General features: G+C 38.8%; 1 protein-coding gene across 7 annotated transcripts in view; it reads left to right on the top strand.

The window, feature by feature from the left end:
• Positions 1 to 24,791, top strand: part of esrrga (estrogen-related receptor gamma a) — a 145,088-nt gene that overhangs the window by 80,493 nt on the left and 39,804 nt on the right. For 5 of the 7 annotated variants that reach the window (XM_081605312.1, XM_008405749.3, XM_081605310.1 and 2 more), the window contains 3 exons: positions 2,107 to 2,265; positions 14,798 to 15,222; positions 19,801 to 19,929. In XM_081605312.1, coding sequence (XP_081461438.1) covers positions 2,107 to 2,265; positions 14,798 to 15,222; positions 19,801 to 19,929 — 713 coding nt within the window. The remainder of the gene's footprint in view (positions 1 to 2,106; positions 2,266 to 14,797; positions 15,223 to 19,800; positions 19,930 to 24,791) is intronic. The other 2 variants (XM_081605311.1, XM_081605309.1) reach the window with 1 other exon arrangement.

Below are 24,791 nucleotides of genomic sequence, written 5' to 3'. Positions count from 1 at the left end.
TTTAATTAATGAAAAGTCAAGGATTATCTAATTATTTTTGCAATAACTAGTGAAGCCCTGAATTACAGGTTTTTTAGTAATCTACAGCAGGTTTAGGTTAATTCAAAAAATTACCCGGCGTAAAAATATTTTGTAACAGTGATTTATCTCAGAACATTGTAAACATAGGATTTCTTTTGAACACAGCATGTCTATATTTGCAGTCATTTTGGTATGAAAATTGCTTTCTTTTATCTTCTTAATCCTCTTCTTTTTTTACTTTATACTGGCTTAAAGGATAAACTGGTCTCTTCACAGTCGTTATGAGACAGAGGAAAGGCATTCAGACTGAATCTATCGTGCGCCTTTTGGTACTCAAAGTACTTCAGTTTGGTTATACCAGGATACAGTCAAAAAAAACAAAAAAACTGCAGTATTAAGTGTTGCCTGTCTATATAGCATTGTGACACCACAACCAAAGCCAATAAGCGACTCTAGCAGCAGTGGCAGCAGAAAGATATTGATTTCTCCTATTCACCAGAGTGGAACTAAAACCTACATATTACACAGCCTGGCCTCTACCTCGCACTGCACCAATGCTGCTCTGTGGGTGGAAGGAGCAGTAGCTGTCAGACATGTCATTGGTCTGCCTACCTGTCTGTCTACAACAAGTGCCAACATTCCACAACTAAACACACAATTTAACATATTGTAGAAGAGGTTTAAAAAGAAAACGGATGTGCCAGCAGTGCTGTTTTTGTTCTATATGTGGATATCAGAACTAGTAAGCTGTTACAAAAACAATAGTCAAAACTGTCAAACCCAGACAAAAGTTATGGGTAGATATCAATGTTTCCAGCATTCCTTATGTACCTTGAAATACTTTTTTGTTTTAGCATAAAGATACAAAAGAAAAAAGCAATTTGTTATTGTCCATTAGATTGATATAAAATGGACATATCTCATCAGTGTGTAGCAAGTGAAGAGTATACAAAAAAAATCTAAAATAAAGCTAGGCACATACTGAAAATAAAGACCATGTATTGCAAGTTCACATCACCAAATTGATACATTTTTAAAAATATTTTATTAATCCATCCATATTTTAACAAGTAGTTGTACCTAAAAAGCAGCATTTCTTGATGTGCTTGATGAAAAACACATTTTCATTCGTTTCTTCATAAAAAAAAAAATACTAACAGTTAAAAAGTTTTCTAATTTTCTTAAAAACATTGTAGACCAAATTTCTGTGCCAATACTTTTAGAATCTCTGTAAAGGAATGAAGTATGTCAATAAAATACATATTTTCCCCTTCTCGTAATACTCATATTGTAGGATTTTTTTTTTTTTTTTCATAAAATTTTGATTCTATTGCAGAAGTTCTTCGCCTGTGTTTCGACTGATGGGGTTGCAGTCCCTCCTCTTGTACTTTTAAATTTCCCTTCTCTCATTCTGAAAGCATCGACCAAAGCTAAGAAACTAGTAAATATCCTCTGACACCAGACTCAGCTTGATAGTGCAACTGTTAACATTCAATGATGCATAAACGCACCGACTGATCTGTCTGATTGAAAAGTGTTAACATAACAAGACAAAAGTCTCTACTGGTTTAAAATTACAGCCTGTCCTCTCCGCAGCTCTCTGAAGGCATCTGCCTGTTGGCCCAGCATGTCAACGTTTGTGTCAGTTGTGTTATTCTGTGTGTGTGTGTGTGTGTGTGTGTGTGTGTGTGTGTGTGTGTGTGTGTGTGTGTGAGCCTATTCTTTTTATGTCTTGCCGCTCTATGTCCAAACTGTGCTGAGCGGTTTCACACTGAGGCCAAACAAATAAGCAGAATTAGCATGTGGGAAGCGATTGTCTGCATGTTGTGTCTATTAAATACATTTCACCCTCATCCATTTATTGTACTGGTGTCCTTGCATGTTAAGGTTTCGGAGCTGAAAATAACTGACTGTGAAAAATACTTTGTACAGTATTTGAATATATTAACAGATTTTTGTCAAGGAATGAAACAGAGAACAGATTCATCTTTCCTCCTGGCATATTTCTGTGTTTTCTGTTCTTCCTTGGCTGCTTTTTCACTGCTATCATTCTCTCTCCCCTCCCCGGTATTTCCCACTGCTCAGAATGAACTTATCGAAGGGGCCATTGGTGAACAGCAGCAGCGAAGAAAACTCCAAGTCAACATATGTTAAATGTGGCGCTGGCGCCTGGAGGATGCACCAGAGCTACGATTCACTAGAAGCCAACCACATGAGAGACGCACATGCCCTCTACAACCCCAGGTAAGACAGCATTACAAACGATGCAGGTGATGTCAAATCAATGAGTCTGTCCTGTTTAAGTTTTACGCTAAAGTCACATTCTGTAGCTTATGTAAGAGGGAAAAGAAAAAAGCAGGCACATGGATGTCGAGGTGAGAAAAGTAAAGCCTTCGGTTACAGAAATTATCGGGCATTCTGGGCACGGATATGTTTCTGTTAATTGTACCTCCTTAACCATGTACCTGTGATGCAACTCCAGCAGTTTACAGAAGCTTTGAATCGTAGGAGGGGATTTTTTCTTTTTTCCTCCAGTGCCGTTATCCTTTTGTTGCTGTAAGCGACTTTTATCAAGCGTATCTGAGGTGTATTTTTAGAAATCTAACTGTAAATAAAGCTGCTTGTTTCATGTTAAAACACAGGAAACAGGTGACGTATGAACAAAAGGCTGACATTCACTTTCTTCGTTCTCAAAGTTACCGTCGGCCAATTTTTTTTTGTAATCGGTCTTTTAAAAATGTAATATTTCTGTGGATAAGAAATGGGGATATATGCCCAGAGTATGAAACCGTAATAGTAAGTATAAGTTTTCCTTTTCATTCCAGTAAATGTGTTGTAATATATAATCTTAAACTCCATGAAAGCATCTGAATGTTCAGTATTTTCTGTATTTCTGTTGAATGTTTTTTTTTCTCTGATAGATTTAGATTTTATAAACTTTATGCATACCCTTAGCTATAGAAGAAGATGTTTAATTTTTGTATTTAAAAAGCCTTTGCTGTATGGTCTGTTGTGATTATCTGACTACGTTTGTAGTCATTTATAAAACTGGTATTAAATTTTGAACAGCCTATTAGAACACAATTGATTAGCTCATTGTTAGGCTTTCACAAAGCTTTCTAATGTTAAGTGTGTGTGTGCGCGCATGTGTGTGTGTGTGTGTGTGTGTGTGTATTACAGTGTGTACCACAGACTGGAAAGTCTTAGTTCAATAGGATTTTAGGGTTAGTCTGGGTCAAGCCAATTACAGGTCTGGCAAGCCATTCTCACGCCGACCCTTGGCCAATCAGAATGGCATTGGTGTGTTTCAGTGTACGTATGCGTGTGGTATGCAGTGGGGGCGAGAGCAGCAAGGTTTTGCCCGGGGTCACATGCCTTATTTACCCATTCATAGGCAAACATGACTCCACACTGTGGTTTGGTTGTAGGTTGTTACAAATTATAATCAAATATGCATAAAACTTTGGGATGATGGTAGTATTTAAACTTGTTTGAATTAATGAGTCAAGTTTTAGTTTTAGACTCAAAGTGTGTTTTGGTCATAATTATAGAAAAAAAAAATTGTTTGTTTGTTTATCCAACTACAGATGGAAAGACACACATGCAGCATAATATCGCCTGAGTACTTCCACAGGATATCCGACATCCAACTGTGCTGATGCGATTTGGTCACAATTATGCACTCACTTTCTCTAACACACACACACACACACGCGTGCACGCATGCACACAAGCTCTAAAACATACAGTTGTGGTGGTAAATTCTTCCACATTTACTTATTAAATAAACTATGGTAAAAGTCAGACGTGCTTAATTTATTTCAAATTAGATTTTTTTTTTTCTAGTTTTATTAATTGAGCTGCTCGATGCAGAATAGCATTAAACAAGAAAAAAACAGACTTATTTTATGAAAAATGTCTCAGGCCTAATTTAAACTTTTTTTTTCTTTTATTTGCCTTTTCTCTGGGTGGCAACAATATTATACCCTTTTTTGATATTTAGGCCATCAAGCCATGGGAATGTGATTAATGTCAACCAGCTACTGCGTGCATGAACACACACACGCACACACACACACACACACACACACACACACACACACACTCTCTCTCTCTCTCACGCGTACAAACACAGAGACACAATACACATCATTGTATACTGAGCCCAATGTAATCATAATGATAAAGCAGATTGCCTTAACACACAGATGGGCCTCCCAACAGCTTGTGTGTATGTGTTTGCGAGTCTGCGTGTGTGTGTTAGTGTAGACAACACTGATTGGATTGCAGATTTATAGAAGAGGATTACTGCAGAAGCAGTGCGAGAACGAGAGAGAGAGAAAGAGGGAGATGGTTTCAGACACTCACCTCTCATTAACTTCCACCCCCCTTCACCTCAGCTCCCCTTATTCTCAATTATGGGCGAACGCTCGCATATGCACACTTATAGCTACACATATTTAGGATGGAATACAAATGCAATGCCTTGCGTTACCAATGCAGTGTAATCATTAAAGCATTTTAAAAGTATTTACAGGTTTTTAAATTGTATTCATAGAATTTAAATTGTGCTGAAAAAGTTTACAATATTAAAATGATGGCAAATACATTCTTTTTATATTGATTTGAAGTGCTCTAAGCAAACATGATGCACAAGTTGAATTGGAATGACAGGAAGATGTTGAGGACCTGTGCAAATAGACAAAATATGTTTAAGGTAGAACGACCTGAGCTCTGTGGAAAAGAGATGAGGGGAATAAGGATTTTTATTTTATTTTATTTTATTTTATTTTATTTTATTTTATTTTATTTTGGAGGGGGTTAAAACTGAAAAAAAAAAACATGGTGGGAAATAGATAGCAGAGATAGACAGGGCAACAGAGATGGGCAGAGACAGTGGGCAATCCAGCAAACCTGATTATGACTGGATGTGAATTAGATTCCCTAACAGATGGTCCAGGAGCGAGGCTGTAAGGTGCATGAGCCAGGAGTGAGGGGAGGGGAAGGCAGAGGAAGGAGGCCATGGGGGAAAGATAGGCAAAACCAGGCGAGTAAGCTGAAGAGACAAGTGTCAACTGCAGCTTGTGGCAGGGTGAAAGTGTGCAACTGTAAAATGTGGACATTGTCGCTAGTCTCGAACTAGTTTCCACAATATTTACGAACGTCTATTTGTGATATTAGATTTACTATAAGTGATTTACTCTGCCTTTTGCTGCTTCTACTTCCTTTCATTTTTTTTTTGACCTGGAAGATGACATATTAATATAAATACTGATCTGATCTCCGCAAATATTTATACACTTAATACACAGAAGAAAGTCACAGAAAACATTAAATTAGATTTTCTAGCTTTTAAAGCCATTCTTTGTAGAATATTGTACGGAAAATTGAGAGGTAAAGGCCTAGAGCTGCCTGTTTAGGATGGATTTCTTCCATTTTTCCAGCTGCTGTGCATTATTCTGCTACTCCTCCTCTTACCGTGATGGATAGGTGTAAATCATCACAGTCCTGTAGTGACAGCCCAATTTCCCCAAATCTGATCTGCTTAAAGAATGCAGCTTTGACGCTCCATTCACTCGCACACCCTTTCCTTTCCTCTTGTCTCTCCCACTCTTCTCTCCAACAGTTTTTTTCATGTTATATTCCACTTTTTCCTCCTCGTTCTCTATGATCAAATCCCGTTTTACTTCACACACTTTCTCCTCCTTTCTTTATCTTTTTCCCGTCGTGGCATTGCACTCTTTTCCCATTTCCTCCTCGTCTCCTTTTCTCTTCCTTACCCTTCTCCCCTCTATTTTCTCCTCCCATGTCACATTTGAAAGCCCTGCCATATTTACTAGAGTGAAAATCCTCTTTCACCATCTGCTTAATAAAATGTGCTTTTAATCCGATGGAGGGATATTTTGTTCTTAAATACTTTATTATTTTATTTCCCCACAGTTTCATTGGATGTGGCACCTTGCCCAGGTTGCCGTCTTTCTCTGCATAAGAGGAAGAAGTGGGAGAAGTAAACAATTTATCCTGGACAAAATGATGAGTTTGTGTATGTGTGCTTTTATGTGTGCTTACAACAGCGTCTGAATTTTTTGAGCGATAACAGTTTTCAACCACGCAATTACGCACAACCTTCGTCAATGACCTTTCTTTTATGAAGGGGTGAGCTCAACCTTTATATGCCTGATATCACTTCACAACCAGATCCCTCCAAAATCGTATAAATAAGCCGCATCAATTTGTATCTGTGGTAGTTATATCAATTTTGCGTATAATTTCAACAAATATAATATGAATTTGTGATTGCATCTTTCCTTTAAAAGAATGATTTGTGGCTGGCTACATCCAGCATCTTCTATAAAGGTTTACATAACAGGAGGATGCCTGAAGTAATTTAATTGATTTTCGCTCAGCAGACTCTCCAGTAAAATGCTGGAGGTCACTGCAAGTACAGAGTATGCAATTTAGGTGGCTCAAGTGTTGAAGCACAGCTGGTTTACATTATCATATGTATTTATTTGGCAAATAAACATTTTAATATAAATCCCAGATTCCCTTCTGCTGAGCCACGTTGATGCACTTCCGATGGAGTGGAGCTGCTCTCTTTTTTTTATTATTTTTGCTTTATTTGAAGGACTGTTCGCACACCAGACAACCACCACAATGACACGAAACAGATAAAGGAGACATAGAGAGAGAAAGAGAGGGAAGGAAAAAGAGACACTGTGACAAAGATAGTGCCTGGCAGCAGCACACTTATCAGCAACTGCTCCGCAAGAAAATGACCTAAATCATCAAGATTCCCATCGGAAACGCATGCACACACACGCAGACTCACAAACACACACGCGCAGGAAGCCTCATGTTTTAGCCCGTAACGTCTTCATCGTATTATCTTTTTACTTCAATAACAACTCTAATACAGGTAGATATTCAAATCTAAATAATCTATTATGCTGATGACACAAGCACTTGAGAGAAAAGCAGGAATAGGATTTTGAAATGGGTTTTCAACAGTGACTTAAAGAAATCAGTTGCCACCAGACACAAAATGATATCCCAAAATGTGATGAGTACAAGTCTCCCTGGAAGTGTTTTGAGTCATTTACAGATTCTGAAAGTGTGGATTCTTAGCGTTCTGATAATGCCAAACACATAGAAATACAAAAAATGAAGATATGGGCACTGAATTCTAGCACTTAGTTAGAAAACAAAGTCTGACCCCTTCCCTGTCGAACTACCTGGGGATGTTAACAAAGGCTATTCATTTACATTACTTTGCGCACCATTGCTCACCTGCCTGGTCACCGTCATAGCACACTCAACGTCCAGCAGTGCAGACCCAGGCTGGGTCAGTGGCATTGTCCGTGCTTCAATGACAGGCCACAGCGGAGCATCTGTAAGTGTGCTATGAACAGCAGTGCCTATTAAATCCATCATGTCATTCTGCAACTTTTGAATACACTTCAAAACTCAATGTATCATAATCATATTCTAAAAACAATAGAGGTCTTGAAACTCGCCCATGAGAAACTGAAAAGCATTCCTGCAGACACGAAGGCTTCTGATTATATAAGTGTTTCTGGTGTGTTTTCTTTCCACCTGTGTCTTTATGGTGGATTTTGTTGTATCTGAGGCAAGGACTGCAGTTGACTAAGATGTACAAGATATACAATTATTCTCATGTCCTGCCACTTCCTTTCTGCTGCTAAAGAAGCCATTCGTGCGTTGTACGCGCATTCCTCTGGGGGAATCCCAAGATATTCCCAGACCAGCCGAGAAACATGGTCATGTCGTTAGTCTGCCTCTGGCTTTCCTCCCAGTGGGACATACCCGGGACACCTTGAATACATTTCAAGGTATTCTAGCTACCTTTTACTAGCTGCTCTCGATGTGGAGGAGCAGCAGCTCTACTCTGAATCCCTCTCAGATGACCGAGCTTCTTGCCCTCTCTAAGTCAGAGAGTTGACCCTGTGGCTACTAAAATTTATTTCCACAACACCTTTGCTGAGCCTAGGAATTCTGCCCATTCTGTCCATGAACAGAATCGTGACGAAGGGCAACCTTGGTGACACTGAAAAAATAAATTCTGACTTGCTGCCAGCAATGTGAACCAAGCTCTGACATGTAACGGACCATATCAAGGGGCTTGGTACCCTGTACTCCTGAAGTACGCCCTGCAGGACTCCCCAAAGGACACGGTTTAATTCCTTCTCCAAGTCCACAAAAAAACATCTAAACTGGTTGGGCGAACTCCCTTACACCCTCCAGGGCCCTTCTTAGGGTTTGGAGTTCCTCAGGCCAAAAAGGCCAGGTAGAACTTCCACGTCTCGACATAAAGCCCTGGGATCATTGGAACAGTCAAAGCCTTCTACCACAATACAGTAGCAGTCTTTACAGGGGGTTAAAAAACACAAATGTCTTAATAAATGTTACCTAAATTTTTCCTTCATACCCCCTGTGCCCTCTCCACAGTGTGTTTGTACCAACAGTATAAATCAGTGGAAGTCACTTTCCCAGGTCATTTCGGTTTTGTTGCATAAAGATTCACACTCAATGTATTATGAGTTACAATTTGCACACACAACCTGACATACTATTGAAAACATAGAAATATAGTACACAAACACATATGTTTCCTCCCAGTCTTTTCAACCCATGAGCCTATTGGGCAAAATGTGTTTTAGCCATTATCACATTGATTGTATGTAATCAGGGGTTTATTCTGCAGCCAATGAAGTGAATTACAGGTTTCCTGCCCAACTAACACTGTTGCAATTGATCTGCTGCTCCCTGGTGTGTGTGTGTGCGTGTGTGTGTGTGTACGTGTGCGTGTGTGTGTGTGTGGGTGTGGGGGTGTGCATGTGTGTTAGGATGGTGTATGGTGGTCTTTGAGGAGGTGTGGATGCACCAGCAAGAAAGAGAGGCAATAATAGAGGCTGTTTGTATGTGAGAAGTAGAAATGTTGACAGCGAAGGATTGAGACCCAAAGAGAGGAGGAAGGGGAGGGAAGAAGAGAGCTCAGTAGGTGGGAGAGTGCTTTAGATTGACTATCACAGTTGGACTCTTTTTCTTCCCTTTGTATTCATTTTTGTTTCTGAAAACAACTATAATCACTGACTCACTGTGATTCTGTGCAGCGGAACAAAACCACATGCTCAAACTCACACCAATGATTCAGAGAATCAGAGCTCCAGTTCACCGCCCGTAAGTTGGTTAACCACAATAGTTAGTTTTTGAAAATGTTCCATGAAAGTACACATGAATTACAGTGCGGCTGCTCGCATTTATTTCAGCCGTCAGACAACAAGGATGGAAATTCACATAAAGATACGGACATGTCGTTCACCCATTTTTGCATCTGGAGTTGTTCTCTGTTTAGCCACAACCACAGCAAGTGCAGAATTCATAAGGGACAGAGAAAAATGTCTTACATTTTTAGTTATTTTAACAGAGAGATTCAGGTTCTGAACTGATGGAGAATTCCTTATAACATTAAGAAAACAAGAAAACATCTGACTCATCCAAAGGTTTTTCTCTTAAGTTATAATTCACTCTACACACGCACACACACACTATGCAACTCCAAATGATTACGCCTTTTTTTCCCCTTATCCAGTTCCAAAATTACCACCAGCTTTCAGCAGATAAGATTTTTTTTAACAATCTGTGTAAAGAAATTAGCTTTTGTCTTTGAGGATGTGACGTTTGAAAATGTGATGTTCTCTGAGCGTATACATCCTTTAAATGCATATATCAGTCTTCAGTAAAATGTGGGTGAACTACATCGGCACAGGAAGATTAGAGGTTGTCAAAGAAGCATTTCAGAAGCAGATTTGCCGTTGTGTCTAGAATTAGACATGTTAACACTGAGGCTTATATGTAACACTCATAAATATATTAGGAGGCCTGGTTTAATTTTTTATTTACGCATGTTCTTTTTCCGAAGAAGCTGACTAACAGTTAAGCAACTTTCCACACATCGTACAGTCACTTACACAGGGCGACATAAAGCTGAAAAAAATAAACAGACGACGGCTAAATAGGCAATTCAGTCCGCAGATGAAATCAGTGTTTTCACTTGGCAATGGAGATGTAGACATGCCTTGTGGTTTTTTTTCCTCCTTACTCAGTTCTTTTAATTCAATGCATTTTTCTACCTATGCTTCCCTTTATTTTCTTATACCCTGAGCATTGCTAGTATTATCTAGATAAAATTGTGTAAGGTCTTTTTCTTTTTTTTTTCTTTTTGCTTATTGGACTGTGCGTTCTTATCAGCATTGAAAGCACAATGCTAGGTGTGATGGAAAGGTATTAACAGACCCGCTGTAGCTACACTGTCAGCACTTCTCCCCTCTCCGTATCAGCAGCCACCCTCCACGCTTTTTCTCTGTTTTACTCTCCTAATTTTTTCCCATAGGAAACAATTTTAAGGCAAATAAAATTGTGAGGATAGTTAGAGGCGTCGTTATCCTGCTGCACCTAGTGGCACTAAAGTTCATAAGGGAAGTTCTTGTTGTCTAAATGTAATGGATTTATTTTTTTCTTTCACAATAATTGTAACAGTACCCCTCTCCTGTAGATTATTTCTAGTCATCTAGTTAAATGTAAATATTTCTGACTAGATTTTGAAAAAATATATATATTTTGTGGACATATTATTTTCTTTTCACACCAGCAGGGCGAAATAAAACCTGTTTGGAGTTATGTGAGCATTAGAGTGTGTTTATTGCTGCCATCTAGTGAGACAATTTTACAAAGATTGCATATAATGAAGAAGCAATATTTCACACAGATGCAGACTTGAGGAGCTCATAGCAAAGAGCAGATAAACACATTTTGAGGCAGTTGTCACTAATATGATGATTGCATGTTTGGACTGGCGAGTTGTCAGGCCTCTGAATCAGCCCACCGCTCTAATGGCAGCTTATTGTGCTAAAGTTTCCCCACCTTCCCTTTGAAACTGTCTATGCACATCTCATTCTATTTTCCTTTATCTTTTTCTGTGTTATATTGTGGCAAAATTGTAAAAAAAAAACAAAAAAAACAAAAAAAACAGAAGTAGAACTGTGTAGAAGGAGAAACAGGCAAGTATTGTAAGGCAACACGGTTTGTTTTTGTATATGATTTCATAGGGAGATGAGTTTGCAGAATAGTTGATATTAAAAGATATGAAAGTGAAAGTGGTGTCACAAGCACCATATTTGAGACCAGTTTACTCAGTTTCAGTTCAAAACTGTCATATCTGTGAATATCTTCATAGGCTACATTACTCAATATTTATTTAATTATTTTGGATTTTCATTAACAAAACAACACTTTTTCCAAAAATGTGATTGGTGAGATATTTAGCAATTGGAGGGTCACTCAAAAGCTCGTATTCTTACTCTCTCAATAAGCATCGGTGCTGTTCTGGGCCCCTCCCCCATTGCAAAGCGCTCGCACGGTCCTCTCACACTCAGAAGTCCTTCCCCCCACCCCTAAATGTCCAGACGGCTAATGTATATTGCATCTACAAAGCTACTGCTGAATGATCCCCTTCAGCGTGGGATATAAATGTAAAAAAATATAATAAAACAATATTTTTATTGTTTATTATTTTATAAAGTTGTATTTATTTTTTTATTTTTATTTTTTTTAATCACAGCATTTCTATTAGTGGTTTTTTTTTTTGGTCAATTTTCATAGTTAGGGTAGATTGCATACTAAAAAGTTAAAGAAATAATCTTTTACTGTTCCTAATCATATGCAGATGACAAGTTATAGAAATTAAGTGATCGTAGCAACTTCTGGTGACTTTTACAACAAAAAAATGATGCAGAATGTAGAATTTATAACATTATTTTAGCTAAAAATCTTTACAGAAGTCAAAAGATTTCTTTTTTTCATTTGGTTTGTGAAAGAAAGAACAAATAGATTTAAAAATTACATGTGTCGTTTATCATCAGTGATATACTATAATTCTGTTGAGTCAAAGATTTGACCCTTAAAACACCGCCAGCTCTAGACTAAATGACTCTTAGGCTGAAGGATTCTTGCATGTTTCTCACCTTATTTGCTCAAATACAACATTTTGTTTTTGCATTGGAGTTAACATCCCAACACAGAAACCTCCTTAAATAGACTAAAAGAAAACAGATAAATGCATAAAGACATATTTGCTCTGAACTATGTGGCTTAACTGCAAGATGTAACTGAGGTTTCTAATCATACAGTAAAATAAGGTTAAAAAAACTTTTTCTAAATGTCTATGCTGTGGGTTAGAAGTCAAAACTACAGATGAGATTTTAATATTTAGGCAAAAAACATTTTTCCGTCACTTCTAGCTACAGCCCAGTGTTATTGGCAGTATGTTTTCTTAATTATACAGAAGGGAAATAATTTAACTATTTCCTTTATTTTCTTAAAATGTAGTTTAAGTTGGAGATCTAAGAAAATAACTCACATCAACCCAGCTGTTAAAAACACTGATATTAATCACATTACATACATTATTCAACTCCTCCAAACAGAAGAGCAAAGAACTGACAGTAAGATGCAATTGATAATTTTTTATTTCAGCATCATCAATATGCATTCTGTATCAATATATATATATATATATATATATATATATATATATATATATATATATATATATATATATATATATATATATAAACACACTGAATCAGTTTTTTCAATTTTTATACATTTTTTTGAGCACAAGAAAACACGAAGAACTAAGTGAGACCCAGCCCTTGTGTTCTCTCTTCACACTCATCTGAAGAGCAGAAAGGTACAATAGGACTGCTCCTTCAGCACTGAGCCGCCGCTACATTGCGCCGTAATTATACTGATAACATACATACATAAATGCATTCAACCTCTTACTTGGCACAGCGCACTAGCTGTGATTTCTTAATCTTCTTTCCTCTACGCCTCTCCTCTGCACGCATGTCTTCTTTTTTTATTCTTTTTTATTTCTCCCCGTGCGATGGCAATTATTTTTCATTCATAAGCAGAGTGAGAGTGGGTAAGAGAGCAAGGAGTAGGACACGATAGAGGAAAAGAGAGACTGAAATGGAAAGAGATCTTTTGGCACTTAAACTCTTTTGCTTAATGGTACTCAGAGGGATTGACAGTGGAAAAGAAGGGGGACAAAAGAGCATAGAGATGGGAAAAGGAGAGATTAAATCATCACCACCACATCATCTACTTAAATGAGTCCAGTCCCGTTTTCCTGCCACTGCTGTTTTCGGTCTCTCCGTTGGAGCACAGGCAACTTCATGCCATCACTTTCTAACCATCACATGCTCTGTCTCACTTCTGTCTTATTCTTGCACTTTATGTCCTCATGTCTTTATGAGCTCTCTCTGTCTCTTTAAGCTACTTTGCCCCGTCTTGATTTGTTTCCTCAGTTTTTCCACAATGAACCCTCATTTCGTTCGAAAGGGGCTTGCCTTAGTATCAGATAAATGGATTTATAGACATTGGTGTGTGCAACAAAGACACCAATAATGGGGGTTCCTCAATTATACTTGCAGGAATGAGGTGGAATAAAATTCATGATGAAAAGGGTGAAGGGGCCAAAGTATCAGACATCACAAATGTCATACCATTTTATGAAAAGAAAAAACCTTTTTTTTAAAAAAAATCTCAGAAGTTTAGTCTTTTTTTTTTTAGTTATTTATTTTAGCGGGGGATGTAGCACATGTCTCTGCTGTTGGGGAAAAACTGTTTCAAGTCGATCAACCATCGTCAGTCGCAATTCCTCTTTTTCCTATTCTGCTCATCTTCTTCTTTCTTCCCGTCTGTATTCATTCGCCATTCCCCCACCTGAGCAGCTCTCCATTTTCCGTCGGAGCGCTGTCTGTGTTTTATGGGTCCCTGTGGGATGGGGATCTTTTACAGGCCGACTGGACTTTAGAAGTCCCTCGTTTAGCAGCATCCTGCCTTAATTAAAAACCCCTTTTGTGCTTTCTGCCTTTAACAATGAAAGAGAGTGAAAGGAGGGAGGGCAGGGTTAGAGGGACAGAGACTAGTAATGTGAAGAGAAAGAGAAGGCGAGAGAGAGGGCAGAGAAAGAGAGATGGCGCTGAATGGGAAGTGATAGGGAGACAGGCAGATAGATAGTAAGGTAGACAAAGGGACGGATGGAAAGATATGGACAGAGAGAAGATAGCTGTTAATTACAACTGCCATTAACAAGACACCAGCCCACCTCCTTAGGGAGAGAAAGAAGGAAAACCAAGAAAAGGGAGAGAAATAAAAGACGCAGAACAAAAGATGATCAGAGGAATATAATCATAAAGTTATGCTGATCTACCTGCTCCTTTTTTCCAAATGTACACTTCCTCGTACTGCGTGGCCTGCGATGTTTGACCCTGTATGTGAGTGTGCCTCGGTATGACTATGTATGTATCCCTGTCTGTGTATGTATGACCTGTCTCCGGGATGACTGAGCGTCAGAGGGGCTGCTTACTGATTACCTTCATGTTGAACAAGCTGCTATTGACTTGAGAGTGACGGATGACCTCACACCTGAGCATGTGAATGTGGCTGTGTGACGATGTGCTGCTATATACAGGCTTATCTGCTTCTCAATGCAGGGTTTTTCTAATGATAGGTTTCTTTTGAATTGCTTTTAAATGTCTACATTTGCACATGTGGCCTTAAATATGCTGCCTAAAATAAAAGTCAATTCAAATTTTAAGTCTTTCTTCTTTGAAATGGCATGTGCAGTAATGGCAGTCCTTTCCTTCCCTTTTCTTGTATCTTTTGCCCATTTCTGTTTTTGTAGGCTTCTCTGCAGAATGTCCAGTAAGGAGCGCCACCTAGAGTCGAATTGTCCGTCCTCTTACATAAAGACTGAACCATCGAGTCCTGCCTCTCTGACTGACAGTCTAAACCATCACTCCCCTGGTGGCTCCAGCGACGCCTCTGGGTCTTACTCATCCACCATGAACGGCCACCCAAACGGCTTGGACTCTCCAAGCCTTTACGGTTCCAACGCAGGACCCCTGGGACCTGCTGGAGGCCCGGGATCGAAACGTTACGAGGACTGTTCATCAACTATTGGGGAAGATTCGCAAATTAAGTGCGAGTACATGTTGAACTCCATGCCGAAGAGGTTGTGCCTGGTGTGCGGGGACATTGCGTCAGGGTACCACTATGGAGTCGCGTCGTGCGAGGCCTGCAAGGCTTTCTTCAAACGCACCATTCAAGGTTGGCTTCCATTAAAATTGTGTCTTTATTTGTTGTCAAATTCAACTTTCCCCCACCAAAAAAATGATCTATAAGTCAGTTTTTCTCTCATGATGTAACTAACTCTGTGGCGTATTTGACGGATACGCCAAAAAAAGTAAATATTAGATTTTTGGTTCCAGTTTATTTACTTTTGAAATTAAAATATTAAACTAAGCAGAGATATAATGAGCGGATAAAGGTAAGCATCTAGTAGTGTTCAACTTCTTTTTTATATGATACTGTAGTCAAAAAAATGCCTACAGTATCTAAATATCAATTTGTGAATTTGTTCGTTGAACAAGGACACTGAATGAAAGTCCCAAGTGATCACCATGACCCTCCATGACCCTGAGACTCTCTTTACTTTCACTCACTCCCATCATTTTCATTTTGATCATCTGATGCACAGTCACACTCACATACAGACTCCTGGTCAAGCACAGCAATACACACACCAGCGCTTTAACGCCTCTTCCCATTTTTACCCATAACCTTGACCTCTTCTTCATCAACAGCAAAAACAATTTCATGGGAGTGTTTGCATTCCCAGATCTAGCTGCTCATGGCAGGAGAGTGTTTGCTGTAAGCCTGTTTTCTAGGAGATAACATGGTGTCAGAGAAAGGGCAGCGGTCAGGTCTACGGGTCAGGAGTCGACGCAAGGGGGTAGAGTAAAGACAGGATGGAGCAATAATCCACATGATGAGAAGAGCACAGGAATTAGGCTCTGTAATCCGCTGCTTATGTCTTCTTAGAGCTTGCATTATTGCAGAACATGTACAGGTATTCAGACTGTACTCTTCAGATTTTGGGTTTTTTTTAACAATAATCACCTCCCAGCGTGATCACCATTATATATTTTATGTGACTCATGAAGGTCAGCTTGACCATGCCTTTATCCTAAGTGAGGCATGGATATTAAATTCATACAATTACTTGAAACCTCAGTTGCACTGAAATGCTGCAAAGACAAACTAGAACGTAATCTAAAACTTTATATGACCTACCTAGCCAAACGCCAGAAAGAAAACTAGAGTCAACTAGAGCAAAATGTCTGCCTGAGAAATGAGGCAATTCAATTATTTTGTATGATGCATCACAAGTGTGAAAATGTTTGAATAGTCTGTGTTGAACCCTGTTCATGAACAACAAGGGCAACACCATGTTGAATATGTTTAATTTAAATAGCACCAGTCTACTGCATTTAGTGTTGCAGAAAAAGTAGTCAAGAAGTAAAAAAAAAAAAAAAAAACTTGGGTTGTAAATGTTCTTGCAAAAGTATTCTATTACTTGCTAATTTTATTTCAAACTTATTGGATCCGTCTGCTCACAGGACGGCTGTCTTGTCACTTACAGTAGTTCACCATCGCAATAACCAGCTGCCAGTCAGCTATTATCGATCCATTCAGTCAGTCATATCAGGCAGGATTCATCTATCTGCTTTCCCATCCATTCAACTATCTGTACTCGCCTTCTTTTGCCCCTGATAAGCAGCTTTCTCAGCAAAGCCCAAGAGAAAAAGGAAAATGTGGGCAGGAATTTGTCTCACATTCTACATGGTCACAACTACCTGGAGACCCGTATGTGTTTATTATGGGATGACGCGAGGGCACAGTGAAATCCCGATTAGATTTGAACACACACTTGAACACACACACGCACACACACACGCGCACGCACATTCACCCACGCTCTCACTGAGATAAAGGCAAAAACACACACCCGTACTGTAAAGACACACGCTGCACACAGATGAATAGACGGTCACATACATAACCTTGTCGTGACTCTCTATATAGGTTTAACCCGTCATTGCTGCGGGGTCAAATGTTCAACCAATTTCACTTGTTTCGTTTTATTTCGAGGGCTTGTTAAAGATTACATATGTGGCAGGCCAGGACGCCGCTGCAAAGGAAATACAGTAGCTGGAGTATCTGTGTTGACAGGAAATCTTCTTTTCGAGTGTGAACCTGAAAAGCTGTAAAGAGCACTACATTCCTGGGCTTCAGAGGTTTCATTTTTACTGCGTTTGTAATCTCTCCTTCTGATGCAGTGTGTATGTTACCAAAATAATAGGAAAATTTTAATTTACTTAGTATTTTTGCTGCAGTTTGTGGCAGGACTATTGTCAAAGAAGATTGCAATATAAGAAAATGACAGATTTTTCATCAGATGAAGCCTTCTGTTTAGATTTACTCCACCAGTTTTCTAACCTCTGTTAAATATGATTAACATTTCTTGCATGAATTTTTTTTTTTAGTTGTTCAGAAAGATAAATATTCTTGGATGCATCAAAAAAAAAGTGAATTGTGACGATATCTTTGGCTACTCAGTGTGGACAGAGTGCCTCTGTGTGGGCTGCACGTCTGAGTGTTCATCCAAATGTAAATGAGCGAAGGTTTATGTGCACGTCTGGGCACATGTTCCTGCTGCGTGTGTGTTTGTGTGTTTGTCCTGGCAGGAAAGCAGGGCCAGCCTCAGATGGGTAGTGGCAGACATATTGGTGTGTTTCAACCCATTAGCCAATAAAACCACAGGTAATCACCAAAAAAACACCTCCAGCTGGACGGGGAGGAGAGCATGGGGCAGGAGAGGAGTGGAGGGACAGGGGCAGATAAACAATAAAATGGGGAAAGGAATGTGGGCAAGGAAGGAGAAGGGGGAGGACGGACTGGGCAGATAGATGTAGGAAGGAATTAGTGCTATGCGTGGGCTGGCGTGCTTTTGCACGTGTGTGTCGCAGTGTGGAGGAAGTGGCTCTGGCAGCTGCTGTTTCTGTGGCTTTAGTCCAGTAACACCTGACAACCTGCATCTATCACTCCTTTATTGAGAAAGAGGGATAAAGGGGAAAGTAGAGGAGGACAAAGTACGGGAGATAGAGGTGTGGGGCTATGAAACGGCAAGAGAAAAGCAAACACTTGGAGACAAAAGATGGACGACGGCTGGAAAACCGAATCTGAGGAGGCATGTAGTGGAGGAACCGCTCAGACAATATATTTTTTTGAAGATGTATTATTCAACAGCAAATGTTTTGTATTTTTTTAAATGCTCGAATGAACATGCATGTTTTCATCTAGTTGGATAATGTAGTTTAATGTCCACATCTGTTGGTTCTAATCACGTCGTTGTACTTTTCCTTTTTGTCTCTTACCAGTTTAAAGCGGGAATTATAAATTATCAGAATTTGTCATCATCAGGGGAAACGAATGACGTTCAGAATTGTAATTTATAATAATGATGATCTCTGATGATGGAAAAACTGTTTGGGATTGTTACTTTTCAGCTGAGTCCATCAGACCCTTAGTAAATATAAATGCATTTAAAAATATAATTTAAAAAGTATTATATTATGATTGATTCTTGTGTGCCACCATGATATCAAAATCTAAATTTTTTATGTCAATTTAGGATTTTTATGGATAATGTTTTCAGACACTGCCAGGTTTAACAATTGCTTTTGTTGTGCAGCACGCAATGCTCCTCTGTTTCTTTGCTAATTTTTCTCAGTGCCCATTAGGCCTTGCAGATTCCATGTCATTAGCACACTTAGTGTTTCACACTTAGTGTTTCTGCACTGGAAGTGTCCCGCTTAACTGCAGAATTAATCTAGTCCTCCTGTAGCATCAGCATGAAAAGGCTGGGTGTGGGCTAACTAGTCCCATTAACTGCATCTATTAGGATGTAGGATTTCCTTCAGCATTTAGAGTGTTTAGCCTTTAACTAACAGGGCCAATTAATGGGTGTCTTGTTACCCATTAGGAAGTGTTTGGGCATTTAGCCTTTTCCCGAGCTAACTAGCTTCTTAATCAGTCCAGTAATGAGAAAACATCCTCTCTGCTGCAGCAGTCAATAGTAATCACTGTTTACTCTGTTTCAGAGAGAGATGTATCGGCCTGCTGGAGTACTGTAGTTGTCAGGTGGGCATGGGAGGAGAAGATAACTTTATTCTGTTTAAAATGATAACATGTCCACAGCCTCAGATAAACAAAAACTGCAAAGAAACGAACCAAGCTTTTGAGTTTATTCCAACAGATCAAAAGCTGTAGATGTTATTACCAAATTAAGCTGTGATTTAAGGGATGACAGAGTATACAAGTGCAGCTTATTAGATTAGAATATTGTGGGAATTGTATTTATTTAGCAGTTCAGTTCAAAAAGTGGAACTCGTCTTGATTAGTCAGACAAAACTTTCCTAATTTTGAACAGTAGAAATTCTTCCTGTAAGACATCATCAGTGCTTTAACTAAATATTTGAATGTATCATTTTTCTGTAAGGAAAAACAATTGAGTCAGTTCTTAATCTGAATTAACCTTCAAATGATTTTCTAATGTACTTACAAGCGAACATTCACAGATCCCATCCCCATTAATTCATTCAATTTCACAAATTCATATTTTCATTCACACATTTGATGAACTTCAACTTTAAGCTTTCTGGTTTTCTTCAAACACTTGCTGAGGGTTTCTGGTGTCTCTGCCTTTCTGTCTGCCTGTTGATGTATTTTATCTGCTATTAAACTTCTCCTTCTGTTTTTCTCCAACTTGTCTGCATGCCACAGGCAACATTGAGTACAGCTGTCCCGCTACCAACGAGTGTGAGATCACCAAGAGAAGACGCAAGTCATGCCAGGCCTGCCGCTTTATGAAGTGTCTGACTGTGGGCATGCTGAGGGAGGGTAAGGGAAAAGGTCTCTTCTTACAATTTTTTGTTAACTCGTTTACTTCTGGCATTTTTAAATGTGTCTAGAAAAACTGAGGCCAAATTTAAGAAGGCAATAGGTGCACACATTTGGTTTTATTGCTGATTTTATCTCATCTGCATAAAGTAAAAAATTAAGCACCCCAATTCAAACATGTACTTACCCTAAAAATAATTGGTTCAATGTTTCATAGAAAGTTATACTTCAGCCATACACTTTGTGTAGCCGTCAACACATTTTGGACACAATCATTGCTGAATATTTGAAAACTCTTTTTGGTCAAATTGGTGGAGTTACGTTAAATTCATTGGTTTTCCTTTTGGGTTTTTGATTTCCGAAAAGTGTGTTGGCCTGCTTTTCCATTCCCAATCCAGGTTTTATGTAGACCTAGGATTGGGATGAATGTCAAAGTTAGAACATCCAAATGCATCCGAGTTTCAATGTTCTAGTAGTTGAAAGTAAATACGGAGGTTGTCCTCCCCTTTTGTAATTGTTTCTGTTTATGCAACATACCAACAGCACTAGTAGTAAATCAGACCCATAGCATGATGCTAACTCACCTATACTTGACAGTTCATACATTGATTCTAGATTTAAAATCTTGACTCTTCCAAAGATACATAAGCACAAATAGCCCAACCTTTGGCTTGTCTTACCATAAAATATTTCTCTAGTAGACAGGAATGGTGTGCAGAAAGGTTTTTAAACATTCTAACCATTTTCATCTAAGGGGTGACATCCTATGACTGACATTTTGGGCACAGCTAGAATTTGCAACAGGCAGTCTTCCCAAACTGCTTTCAGAATAGATAAAACAGGATTTAAAAGCAGCATTATGCTTCTGGAATGGCCCTGACCTCAATCCTATTGAAAATATATGGTCTATGAATAACACTGTGTCTGTGCCAGGAACCCAACCAACTTACATGAACTTTACCAATGCTGCCAAAAAAGGGGATCGAATATTCATGCCTAAATGCTGACTGCAGATATACTGGGAATATGGTCAACACTGAATTATTTAGCAATAAGATATATATAGGTAAAAGTAAAAGCCTAATAAAATAAAGAGATCAGTGGTGTCGTTGTTATCAAACAATCCTGCATGTAAAACACATAAAATAGTTAGAAATATCCTCTGGATTTGCTGTTTGTTTTTCCAAATATTTGTATGTTGAGCAACTTTTTTGTTCACTTTTATACCTTTGTGTTCCCACACATTACCCAATGCAACATCAGGTAACGCCTGCGCCTATGTTTAGAGAACATCTCAGCTCTTGAAGGATGAAGATTTAGCTGTCTAAATGTGAACCTTTGGACAAAAGTGCACAAGAGGCATGTATTTCTAATTTACATGTAGAAGACGAAGAGCTAAAACAACAACCAACACTTTCAGTAGCTGCCCAGAGACAGATAAAGCCAAAAAACAAAAGATTTTATCTGCTCCAACACCACTTTGATTAAATACACTCACTCTCTCATTTTTACATTCCCTTGTTGCCTTTTGCCTCTTTCGTTCTCTCCTGTATGCCCACCTTTGACCTTTCTACTCCCACTGCACTTCCAGCGATGAAAACAGGCAGAGAGGAGTGGGGAGGGATGACGAGGAAGGTATATAGAGAAAAAGAGGGAGAGAGGGATGGTGAAGGTGGGAGAAGCCTTGGGGATGAGATGGAGGGACGGAGGGAGGGAGGGTAAGAGATTGATTTATAGGAGCAGAGGAGGGGGACCAAGGGAGGATGAGAGGCAGGGGGAGGATGGTTGAATGAGGCAGAAAGTGTGTGAGGTACGGCAAGAAAGGAGAGGAGAGAAGGGTCAAGGTTGTAATTGATGGGAGACCTGGCCCGCGCCCCCTTCCTTCCAGTGGTCAGGGAGCATGCCGGTGCCGACACCGTGCCAGCCCTCCCTCCAGCCGTCCCACCCTCCGTCTCTCCCCATGTCTTTTACCACTCAGAGTTATTTAGCTTTTTCTGATCCTGTAAAATATGAATACCATGTCTTCCTATACATGCATCTACAGAGTACCTGTGGTATTTTTTTTAATTGAAACAAAAAATACAATTACATTTTTCTTGAAATTGCAATAATTGCAAGCAACTAAGTTTGCTGTCTATCTTCTTTCTGCAGAGACACACACACACTTTTCTCTAACAAGCTGCTGCCGTAGCATTTGTTCTCCCAGTTGATCTGACATAGCACAACCTATGTCTCATCTCTAGAGTTTTATCTTGTGTATGTGGCTGTTAACAGACACACACATGTAGTTGAATGTAATATTGGCAACTCCAACAGTCTACTAGTTAACACATCCAATCTGCTTCCTTTCACTTGGCGTAAAGACGACGCAGCTCTTTGCTATGGTGTTTGTAAAGTCACCTTTTTTATTTAAGAGTTTGGGGGAACTTTTTTTTTTAATTGTGAGATATTCAGGAATCAGAAGTCATTTTTGAAGTAAGGACTTAAAATTTACTTAATTACATATCATTTTAGCCTTTACATAAAAGCTGACAAATTTTACTTCATGAAGGGCTTCCTGGATCATTTCAATGTTTTGTTTTTTGTTTGTTTTTGTTTTCTGGAAGCCTTTGAATATTTTTATGTTTACTTACATGGGTAATTTTAACAATAAAGTAATAATGATTTAGATAGCACATCTGGGTTTCCTTGGACAAATCCCTTTTTATCAATTGTGAACTGAATTCTACTTTAGGATAAAAGGAGAAATGCATGTAATTGAATTTTAATCAATCCATATGAAATGTATTTGTTCATTTTAATTGTACATTTTTCTGTAAATGGAGTCTATATTGCAAAGTAATTTGGCGTGACATTTGTGGCCACACTTGAATGAACTCACCTTCATTGAGGCAACACTGAGTTTAGAGATTTTCATCACAACCAGAAAGCTTTGTCTAATTTTTTTTCTAAGTTCATCATTTAATAGTGGAAGTCAATATTTCAAAGCGGATGTTGAGTCACTGCTACCTTAAAACCAGTTTGAAACGAGTTACTCTAAAAGAAGGCTATTTGTTAATGAAATCTTGTTTTAGTTGGACCAAAGCTACAATAGCTTAGCACAGATTACTCTAAAACCTCAGAAAATTATGTCAAATTGTGCTTCTATTACAGGGGACCCACAGAAAAGAAAAGAAAAAAGCAAAACAGAAATGAACTCCTAAATCTTACAAATTTCAAAAAAAATAAAATGATGGATGACGCGTTCCACTGGAAAAAGAGGGAATGCAACTGAGGGACATGTGTTTGTGTGTTTCTGTCGAGAGCAGGCAAACAAATAGCTGCCTTTTGTTACAACTGCCTCCCTGCTCTACACACATATATCATGCACATTCACATGAGGCTGCATATCTATACATCAACATGACAGACCACAGCCACCCCATTTGTTGTGCAGAGTGTGAATTTAATACAAGGGGTCCCACTCTTCATATGAATAAGGCTCATTTGGAGAATTGATATATCCATTTTCTCATTGGTAATTTTAATTCTTCTTAGACCTTTGTGAAATATCAATAGATTTAATGTATAGCAGCATTAAGCATTTTTAACCATTAGCGTATTTACCATTCAGCTATGGCCGTTACTTATTTTGTGACAATGACAATGTTCTTTTGGGAAAACCTTTGTTATTGATCCATGCTCAGCTATTACCTTAAACCTCTACAGATTCATCACTTCCCAGTATGCTACCATTTATAAAAGGAGGTCTGAGTTCTAATATAATTCTAAGTGGAAATTTGAGACATTTTCAAAAAGCTGAAAATTGTTTGTTTTTTTTCTTAGTTGATATTTTCAAATGACAAATCAATGATGTTTGTAATCACTACAGTGTTAACTTCTAAATGTTCCATATTTATATTGACGTTAAATTAATTCATCTGTAGGAAGCCCCTTTTGCATCCGAATGTAAGAAGTTGATCATATTATGGCTAGTTGACATATGTATCTAATTTGAATCTTTTCTGAAAACGCCCACTTTAATCGCTGCTAAATTTCACCAAGAATCCAGAATCATTTCATTTCATGCTTGGCTCCCCATGTTGACATCATGAATTTTATTTTCATTACTTTTTATAATGCATGTATAGCACCTCCTATTTATGCTTAAAAGTTGCCTGTGTCATAAACTACATGTCACATCACTCTTATTTCACATGGCCAGAAATTGTATTATATTGAACAAAAAGTCCTCAGCAGACTTGTGTGTGTGTGTGTGTGTGTGTGTGTGTGTGTGTGTGTGTGAACATTACTTTGCGTGTTTCATTCTTCTCTTCTTGGTGTTGACAGTGTTGCTGCAAAATTGCATAGATGATGATGGTAAGTGGCTAGATCAGTTAGCGTCAGTGCTAACTGTGGTTGTCAGGGGGTAGCTCACGGCAGAAAGGTGAAGATAAAGTGGTCAGGGTGGAGTAGGGGGGTGGGGGGGCATGGAGGCATGTGTGTGTGTAGATGCTGCAGTTTACCCCTTAGGGCAAGATCTGCCTCAAATTAGCTTTGTCGCCCTGGGAGACAGAGAGGGTGAGATGAAGAGCAAGTGAGGCAGTAAGGAACAGTATGTGAGTGTGTGTTTGTGTGTAAATGGGAACCTGAAGAGCAAGAGGCCAGGGGGTCAGGAAACCAACTCAGAGCACATATCTGTTTTTACATGTTCTCTAAAAACACACTACCTGGTCTATGAATGAGCTGACACTGCATTTACACATTATCTACTGTGAGGAAGAAGAGGAGAGCAAAACGGTAATTGAACAAACTGGAAATCAGTCATTCTGGAACAAACCTTAGGAATCCACCCACAAATATGTAGCAGCAAATTTCCAGAGCAAGACAATTAA

This window comes from Poecilia reticulata, chromosome 3 (assembly GCF_904066995.2).
Source record: "Poecilia reticulata chromosome 3, P_reticulata-male-v2, whole genome shotgun sequence".
NCBI lineage: Eukaryota > Metazoa > Chordata > Actinopteri > Cyprinodontiformes > Poeciliidae > Poecilia > Poecilia reticulata.
This window is presented reverse-complemented; position numbering and strand designations above follow the sequence as displayed.